The sequence below is a fragment of the Abrus precatorius genome, unplaced genomic scaffold (assembly GCF_003935025.1).
Source record: "Abrus precatorius isolate BTA unplaced genomic scaffold, Abrus_2018 Scaffold4, whole genome shotgun sequence".
Classification (NCBI taxonomy): Eukaryota; Viridiplantae; Streptophyta; class Magnoliopsida; order Fabales; family Fabaceae; genus Abrus; species Abrus precatorius.
In genome coordinates, this window is record NW_020874384.1 from 21,146,744 (window position 1) to 21,156,503 (window position 9,760).

The following is a 9,760-nucleotide window of genomic DNA, read 5'->3' on the forward strand; positions in this document are numbered from 1 at the left end:
ATTTAGTTAAAAAATATATTAATAACCTTTCATCTTTAAAATAATAAAAGAATCATAACTGTTAATTTAAAAAAAGTATAAAATATATTTTTAAATTTATAGTACTATGGTAAAAATTCATGGGGCTTAACCTAATAAAATTCTTCACTAATGAATTTAATGAATATATCACAAGTCTTCCTGTAACGATCAACAAAAAATACAAACTTCAAATGTGTTTAATTATTTCATAAAATAAAATGGTTAAATCACATGTCCATTTGGAATTACGGAAACTCAATTTAGTTTTATAGTATTTTTTTGTTATTACAATTACATTATTTAACCCCATCATAGTATCGTTTTTAAAAATTTAAAAAAATTAAGTTTATTTTTAAAATTTGTTTGTCTTAAATAAATATGATATCTGAAAATTTTATAAATTTGGAAAGTATATTACTTTGATGAAATAAATCTAATTATATGTGCTACACGGAGCCACAGGCGACAAATAAAATTGTTATTTATATGTAATGTTTTACTAGAAAATGAATTAAACTCGTGAAATTATAATATGGTGCAGGAGCTCCCCTTAATTATAGAATCGTGACTGAAGGAGAGTAGTCCCAACTCTATCCAAGTTTTAATTTTATTATTGGTAGATAAGTCTAAGCTTTGAGTTTGGAGATCGTGCATTACACTAATATAAATAGAGTAATGATATTTTGCTATGCACCAATGTAAATGCTGATATTTCTAAATAATGATATTAACGCTTATAACTTTAATTGGAGCACCATACTTTTCCTTTTGAAAATAGGAGTTAATTGAACTACACATTATATAAAAAGGATGGATGCTCAATTAATTTCAAATGCTCTGATTCTATGGAAGAGAGCAAAAACAAAGCTTCAATGAAGAAAATTAAGCATAGATCTAAATAATTTAGTATAGATATGGATTGCTAACACGACACACTAAATTTTGTACATAGATAAAATGAATTGGTTACAACTAACTCAAAAAGTCAAATTTGATGCTGATTTTTTTTTATAAACAGAATACCTAAAAGGTTAAGATATATTTTTTAAAAAAATTTAAATATATTTTTAATTAAAATTTACTTTTATATTTAACAAAATTAGTGTATTTTTGTCTCTTGTTAGAGACTAAAAGCATATAACTTTTGTATTTTATAGGGACTATAAATGAATAAAACATAGTTAAGGACTAAAATCAAATTTTAATAATTTTATAAAAATTAAAAATATACTTAGCCCATAAAAAATAAACTTTAGGATAGACTGATTTGATATGATCTTATTTAATAAAAGTCAATCTAATGATATTTTACAATTTAAAATGACATTGAGATGGATTATACCAATAATATGATTGCTAATAGTTATTTTATCATTTCTATTAATTAAGTTATTTATTAATATGATATGTCATTATTAATGTTTATGTTAATAATTAATTTTTTATTAGGTAAAAATTATGCCGTTACAAACAAAGTCAACACTTAACAATTGACATGCGACATTTTTTTTATAGTAGAATTGATGCCTTTAACCTACCGATGATTCTTATAATTTAAGAAATTCTACCTTTGGAGAATATGTTGTTCTTTCTATATGGATTCTCTGGGAGAACTTGATTGATCAACGTCCCTTTATTATAAAATAAAAATAATTATAAAAGTGTTTTATATTAATAAAATAAATCTGTAATTTTTGAAAACTACATAAATTGCGATTATATCATCCGAATATTCCTTCCTGTAAAGTTATTGTTTAATTTGTTGACTATATATTGTATTATTGTAGACCTTTCAATTCAATTAGGTACTTTGAGGGTATTGTTAATTTAAACGAATTTCCAACTTATCATAATTTCTCCGTTGACATACCTTTCTGAGGGTATAATCTGATTGTTTATTGTGAGTCATTAAGATTGTGCGAATATGTGTTCCAGCGAAGTGCATATAGGAAAACCATAATTTGATTAATGAATTAGTTTGGAAACTAATTAATTTAAGTAATCTCTTAAAGAAATATAAAAATTATTTTCCTTTCTTCATTTCTATTTTTCTTTAATTAAAATAGTATCACTCAGTTTAAATTTAATTTTAATGAGTATTTTTATAAGTTAAAAATAAAAAAAATTAAAACGTTTTCATTAGTCAAAATTAACTTTTATTTTAAAAATTTTTAGAGGTTTTTGTATTTAAATTTTCAAAAATTTAAAAATATGTTATTTTTAACTTATAAAAAAGTTTTTTTTTTTAATTTTTCTTTTTTAAAATAATAACTTATCTAAAAATTTATCTAAACTAAACTTACATGAGCTACATTATAGCTAAGGTTGAAGTAAAGGGAAGTGTTAGTTTATTAGGATTAGCACTTGCGGTTTTCTATTTAATGTTTTTTTTTTTTCCAACATTTAAGACATCAAGAAAAATATAAAGTTTTTGTCAACATTTAATAGGTTAAAATGCTATCTTTAAGGTCTACATCCGTATCATGGGCTCCATGATTTTAAAGGGAGGTTATTTGGATTTGGGCCTCTTATATTTATTTGGAGGGCTTTGCCTAATATAATATATTTTTTTACATTAAAAAACACATTCTTCTATATTTTAATATAAATTTTGACATCAATGGATACTAAATTAATTAATCATAAATTTTTTTAATATAAGTTGAAAATAATTTAATTTAATAAATTATATTAAAAATTATTGAAATAAATTAAAAATAACTTATTTCTTCTTAACACACCGTTAATAAATTATTGTTACCGAGGGATGTGTAAAAAATCAGATCAGAAAGACTACAGTTGAGAGTTAAAATTCAGATAAGAAATTAGAGGAAAAAAAAATTCAACTTTAAATAGTATAAAACTAATATGTTAATTTCTTATTGGTTTGTAATGCAGTAGTACGTACACACCCAGAATGAAAACATTCATAAAATATATATATATAAAATTATAAGAAAAATTTACATAATTAATATGCTTGAAATAATAAAGAATATATGTATAAGTAATTCAAAAAATCTTAAATTAAAATTAAAAAATGGAAAATTTAAGAATTAACGTGTCAATTCGTACGGAAGTGACATGTGACATGAGCAAGCATCGTGCTCTTACTTCTCTTCTCGCAGTTTCACAACCTTCTTTCTGAATCCAATTAAGTTATCAGTTATTTCTTCTCTGAGCTGTGCCTTCAGAAAATGTTCATTAGCAGCTCTCATGTTTTTGTCTATGAAATTGGTTCTGTCATATGTGTTGTGCTTGATTTGTTGGAAAGTATAATCGATTCTCCTAGAATTGAAAAAAAAATCTCCTACCATTCACAATGTCTCATTTTATTCTTTGATCTTTGTTTTGAAAATTGATTCAAAAAATGTAGCTATAAATTACCAAACAAGCACGTAATCTAAAATAAAGTCACTAGTATACCATCATTATCCTTCAACCCCTTATTCCAACTTTTGAAGAGTGTAAAATGTTTCTTCCTCAAACAATATTTTAACGTAGAACCATATTTTGACATATAATTAACTGAGTCCAATATTGAATATTCTGATTCCTCTTAATCCTCAAGTGTTTTTTTTTTTTTTTTGGTAATATTATATACACGTATAGTTTTATTTGAGTTAAAAATAATCTAAATATATTTTTTATATTTAAATTTCGAATCTAAAATCATATTTAAGGATATATAACAACGTAACTATGACTAAAATAATTCTCATAATTGATATCTTCTTAATAATTTTATATAAAAATTGATGAATATTTTTAAAATAGTAAATATATTTTTTTTAAATTTAATAATTTTGTTAAACTCAGCTTTTATGATTAAATTTAAACATCTAAAAATAATAATTTTTAATAAAAAAAATATTCATTATGTTAAAGTACAAAATATAATAAATACTTTTTTATTTAATAAAATTGTATACTTTTAAAAATTTAGATTTAATCGTTATGAAAAGGATAAGAAAATCGTTAAATATAAAACAAATATATTTAATACTATTTTGACAAGTATTAAAAGATGATGTATTCGTGGTTGGTGGTTAAACTTATTCAATTTACACCTCGCAGTCTCGCTTTCATATAAAGGAATGTATGCCTCAATCTGCTGAAAAACTTTTTGGATTCAAAGTGCTTCACAAACTTTGACCCGTCAGCAATGGCAACTGAGCAAGTCCTTCACATGAATGGAGGTGTGGGAGACACAAGCTACGCAAACAACTCTACATTTCAAGTACTCTTATCTTTTGCCCAAATCAATTTATTTATTTTGTCTTGATTTGATTTGTAGAATTTGCATGCCATGCTAGAAGGTTTTGATATTGTTTCATTTCTAAACTATTGTTGATATTATCCATCACATGCAGAGAAAGATGATGATGTTGATCACGAAACATGTACTTGAAGATAGTATTACACGGTTGTATTGCTCAACTTTTCCAAACTGTTTGAAAGTGGCAGACTTAGGTTGCTCATCAGGTCCAAATGCACTTCTTCTGGCATCTAACATCATCAACATTGTTGATGTAGTGAATCAAACCTTGAATCGCGAGGCACCCATGTTTCAATTTTTCCTGAATGACCTGTTTGGAAACGATTTCAATACCACCTTTAAGTCACTTCCGTGTTTTTACCAAACACTGCAAGATGAGAAGGGCGACAAGTTTGGTCCATGTTTCTTTAGTGCAACACCTGGTTCTTTTTATGGGAGACTCTTTCCTAATGATTCCATTCATTTTTTTCATTCCTCCTATAGTCTCCATTGGCTTTCTAAGGTACAATATTTACTGAACTTGTATTTCATTGTGTAACAAAAATATATATATGATAGTATGCTCACAAAGTCATAAAAGCTTATTTGGTATTAATTAAATTCCATTTCCATTTTGATACAACAGACTCCGAATGAGTTGACAGATGCTGCAGAACCCATTAACAAAGGGGCCATTTATCTGACAAAGACAAGTCCTCCATCAGTGCACAAAGCATACTTTGCTCAGTTTCAAGAAGACTTCAAGTTCTTCTTGAGATCACGTTCGAGTGAGCTTCTTCCTGGTGGGGCCATGGTCCTAACTTTCATTGGAAGAGATGAAAATAATGACCTAATAAATGCTTGGGTGATAATTGGTATGGCACTTAAGGACATGGCTGAAGAGGTACATATTCAATGTTAAAATTTTCACTACATATGATTTTGTTAATTATTTATCTATTAAAATAAAATGATGTGTATATTGCATATATGATTTGGTGCAGAAATTGATAGAGCAGGCAAAATTGGACTCCTTTAACATACCATCATACTGTCCTACGCCTGAGGAGATTAGACAAACAATAGAGGAAGAAGGGTCTTTTGATATTCAAAGGTTGGAGACAATAAGAACGGATTGGGTGAAAAACATAAACATGAACGTGAGTTATGATGATGAGGAGACGAGGGCTGAGACAGTGGCAAAAAATGTAAGAGCCGTTGCAGAACCAATTTTGAAATCAGAATTTGGGGAAGTAATGATGGACGAATTGTTCTGCAGGTTCAAAAACAAGATTCTCCAACTTCATGGGGTGGAGGAATTGGAGCTTGCAAATCTAGTCATGCATATCACAAAAAGTACTTAAAACGCTTCACTAATTTGTAATATTTTCAAACAGGACGAGGAAATGCTTTTTAGTTTAACACAAGAATATTGGCAATAATCACCGGATTAATGTTATATAAACTATGATGGTGAATTCAATGTATTTTTTAAATGCAAATTGTGGATGAACTCTCAGTTATATTTAACGGGTTTATTCACGTATCAACACATGATAAATACATAAATAATAAATTATATTTAAAATACAAAAGTATCACATAATTCAATGTATTATTTTCTTTATTTTTAACATGTATCTTTAAGCATATATTATAAAATTGTTATTATATACTGTGAGTCTTAATTTTTTATTTTAAAATACTCCATAAATTTAATCTCTGCCGTATAATGTCACCTCATTGTTTATTAAAACAATATATTCTCTTCACTTATATTAAATGTGTAACTCAATTTTTAAAGTAAAATAAAATTTATTATTTTTTATGTTCTATTATATATGACAGTCTATCTTTTAAGATAAAAAAATTTCCATAACAAAATATTTAAAATTTTAATATTCTATTATATACGATAGTTTATTTTTTAATATGTTTTACAGATATTATAGCGTAGATAAGAAAAAACCATCACCTTCCAGTTAAAACAGTGAAATATTATATGATACATATGTAAAGTTATTTTAAATAAAAGTATTTTTATTTAAAAGTTATTATTTTCTTGATTATATAAGTGATTTCTCCTATATATACTATGTATTTTTTAATTCAATTTTATTTTTTCACAATTTCTCTTAAATTTACTAATTTTATTTATTTAATTTAATAAAGGTATATATATATATATATATATATATATATATATATAAAATTAATAACTGTAATAGAAACAGCATTCTCATTAATTTTTTATGAAGAATTATTTTATAACTATTCATAACTAAATAAAAAAAAATTAAAGTAAAACATCCATACATTATACGGATGTGCTAACTGGTATAACATTTAAGTATACTCGATAATTAATAAGTTAATTAATTAATAAGTTAATCGATAATTAATAAAAGTCCAATTGATCGTCAACTTGATAAAATTTAGTTCTTTTATATAGTCAAAAAAACAAAAATTTGATACTTATCTTGATTTATTCAAATTTAAGTGCGATTGCTGCGTCCCAATTCAATTGATAATTACTATATTAATAAATTACTGAATTAATAAATGAAAATTAATGACCGAAACTATAGATGGATCATTAAAAATAGTATTAATATAGTAAAAATAATTTTCGGGTTGTAAGTGTAGTCAACTTGGGTCAACCAATTTTCGGGTTGGGTTGGATTGGATTAGCCCACTTTATGACAAAAAATAAAATCCAAACCGCTTCATATATCAGGGTATTCGGGTTAGCTTGACCCATTTTTGTTCTTCCACATTAATTAAAGAGTAAATCATATATTCTTAAAGAGGTGTTTAAATTATTCTGTTATCTCATGATGTCCACTAAAAAACAAATATATACTGTCATCTTTCTCTTATTTTAAAATAAGATTTCTCTCTCTTGTGATTAATATGTATGTACTAAAATTTAATTTAGTTTATTTTAATGTAAAAGGGTTTTTTATTTTTATTTTCTATGACTTTCAACATCAACATCAACTAATTTAAAATTTCATTATGAATCTTTAGATTCAGAAGATGAAATAAAAATTTTAACTGGAATTTCAAAATTAATATCATGAGCGACTAATTAAAATCAGGATTTGGGGAAATAAGTATAATTAATTCAAAATAACTTAAATTAAAATTTAAAAGAGAGAGAATTTAAGAACTAAATGTGTCACATTTTAAGGAAGCGAAGATTAACATTTTTATTTAACTCAAAAGACTGATTAACATATTTTAAAAAGCAAAAACATCATCAAAAGATTATTCTTCAGCTCGAGTAATATCTCTCATTTTCTGGTCATGAACATGACGACAGTAGCATGCTCTAATTTCCTTTCGTTCAACAGTTTCACAACCTTCTTTTTAAATCCAAGGAATAAGTCATCAATTATTCCTTCACCAAACTGTGCCGTCAGAAAAGGTTCAGTAGTAGCTCTCACGTATTTGGCTATGAAATTGGCTCTGTCGTTTACATCAGAAACAAACTCACCATCACCATTCTCCTTAAAACCCTCATCCCAACGTGACTTAAGGGTTTCCAACTTTTGAAGAGTAAAAGACCCTTCTGTCTCAATCAGTTGTTTCACTTCCTTAGCCGTGGGACCATATCTTGGCATATTAACGGAGTCCAATTTTGCCTCTTCAATCAAACCCTGCATTACAAAACAGCACGATCATATGATTCCTAGGAAATTGTACGAAACAGAAAAACCAAACCATAGGACATAGTTTTGTTCAAACATATATGATTTGTCTATGTACCTCCGAAACCAAGTCATTGAGTGCCAAACCAATTAATCCCCAAGGAGTTACCATTTCACAAGTTTCATCTCTGCCTGTTAATGACAGAACCATGCCGCCACCATGCACTAATTCTTCTGCACGTGATTTTAGAAATGCATTGAAATCATGTTGAAATTGCTCAAGGTATGCTTCGTACACTGTAGACGGGCTTGTATTTGAAAAATAAATGTTTCCCTTGTTAACCAAACCTGTTCCCTTAGCTAACCCCTTTGGAGCCTGTTGCCAAACGGAAAAGAAATAATGTAAAAATCTATGAATTGTCTTATCACATTTTATTATCAGAAGTGTGCTTTAAACAATTCTGAGAGAGAGCTAATCATTTACTTTTTGAGTGTATTTTTATAATGCATATTTTTATGTCTATAATAAAGAATAGCATAGGTTTGAATTTCCAATTATTTAAATACCAAAGCTGTTTGATTATAGAATGAAGTCAACCTGAGAGAGCCAATGAAGACTAGTGGAGGAATTAAAAAGGTGCATGGAATCGGTGGGAAAGAGTCTCCCATAAAAGCTGCCGGGGGTTGCATTAACGAAACATGAACTGAATCTCTCTCCTTTCTCTTGTCGTAGCCTTTCATAGAAGTAAGGTAGTGACTCAAAGATGTTATTGAAATCGTTTCGAAATTGATCATTGAGGAAAATTTGGAACGTGGGTAGCTCACGGTCCAAGCTGCGACTTACGTTATCAACAATGTCAATAACATCATATGCAACTTGAAGTGCATTTGGTCCCGAAGAGCAACCTAAATCCGCCACCTTGAAACAGCTTGGGATAGAGTTGCAACAGACGGTCGTTATACTTTCTTCCAATATAGGTCTCACTTTGGAAATCACCTTACTCTGCATTAAATAAAATCAAAACCAATATAATAATGATACATACATACAAGGAACAACTTGAATTGTGTCACGGACTTATATATATAGGATATGAGGATCATGTAGTGCAAAGTAGTTAAGAATATAATGAGAGAGAAAGAGAAAGAACTTGGAATGAGGAGTTGTTAGCGTAGCTAGTTTCTCCAACACCACCATTAGCGCTAAAGAAGTGCACTGTTGCCATTGGTCACAACACTGATGAACAAAGCTTATATGGTTATGGCTATGATTATGGATCACAATTCACAAGGTATTCGGTTTCAGTCTCGCTTTTTAAAGAGGCGGGTTCAGACTTGAAAGGATGGCAACAAATTTGACTGTAAGTCCACCGTCGAAGGTTTTAGGCCAACGACCAATATATTATTAGACTTACTTTTCATAGAAAAAACTTAGGAGAAGTATTATCATTAATAGTATTTTTTATTATAACTAATTTATATAATTAAAGTTAACATTAGAAAATAGCATTATCAAGTGAAACTTCATCTTTTTTATTAAGAATGTTTATGCTACTTGCTCATATTCTCTCTTTCTCTCTCTCTTATTATTTTCTTTCTATTTATCTTTTTCTTCCACGCATATAACGTCTATTCGACGAACATTATTTTAGTCCAAGTATCTTACGTAAGCACATACGCAAGAAATATAATTACATTTCATAAAGTGAGTTAGTTGTCTTTTTATTCTTTTTGGTCAAAGTGAGTGGCTTTTATGAAATATCATAATCATGTATCGGAATGAACATTACTGGAGAAAATGGGCGATCATAATCATGAATTGGAATGA

At 27.6% G+C, this 9,760-nt stretch overlaps 2 protein-coding genes across 2 annotated transcripts; one reads left to right on the forward strand and one right to left on the reverse strand.

Moving 5' to 3' along the window:
* The first annotated feature begins 4,186 nt into the window (after window positions 1-4,186).
* LOC113866026 (7-methylxanthosine synthase 1-like) lies at window positions 4,187-5,643 on the forward strand. The gene is made up of 4 exons (XM_027500912.1): window positions 4,187-4,261; window positions 4,395-4,802; window positions 4,926-5,183; window positions 5,284-5,643. The coding sequence occupies exons 1-4, from the start codon at window positions 4,187-4,189 to the stop codon at window positions 5,641-5,643; spliced, it is 1,101 nt and encodes a 366-aa protein (XP_027356713.1).
* Window positions 5,644-7,472: 1,829 nt separating this feature from the next.
* LOC113864827 (probable caffeine synthase 4) lies at window positions 7,473-9,306 on the reverse strand. The gene is made up of 4 exons (XM_027498989.1): window positions 9,084-9,306; window positions 8,531-8,935; window positions 8,051-8,308; window positions 7,473-7,941 (listed from the first exon to the last, which is right to left on the reverse strand). Exons 1-4 carry the CDS (start codon window positions 9,156-9,158, stop codon window positions 7,576-7,578), a joined length of 1,104 nt encoding a protein of 367 aa, XP_027354790.1. The 5' UTR covers window positions 9,159-9,306; the 3' UTR covers window positions 7,473-7,575.
* Window positions 9,307-9,760: the final 454 nt, after the last annotated feature.

Coding starts and splice junctions, on each gene's coding strand:
- LOC113866026 (XM_027500912.1), top strand. CDS start 4,187: ATGGCAACTGAGCAAGTCCTTCACATGAATGGAGGTGTGGGAGACACA. Junction 4,262..4,394: donor CAAACAACTCTACATTTCAA/GTACTCTTATCT, acceptor CATCACATGCAG/AGAAAGATGATGATGTTGAT. Junction 5,184..5,283: donor TTAAGGACATGGCTGAAGAG/GTACATATTCAA, acceptor GATTTGGTGCAG/AAATTGATAGAGCAGGCAAA.
- LOC113864827 (XM_027498989.1), bottom strand. CDS start 9,158: ATGGCAACAGTGCACTTCTTTAGCGCTAATGGTGGTGTTGGAGAAACT. Junction 8,936..9,083: donor CTAACAACTCCTCATTCCAA/GTTCTTTCTCTT, acceptor TATTTAATGCAG/AGTAAGGTGATTTCCAAAGT. Junction 7,942..8,050: donor TCAATGACTTGGTTTCGGAG/GTACATAGACAA, acceptor TTTGTAATGCAG/GGTTTGATTGAAGAGGCAAA.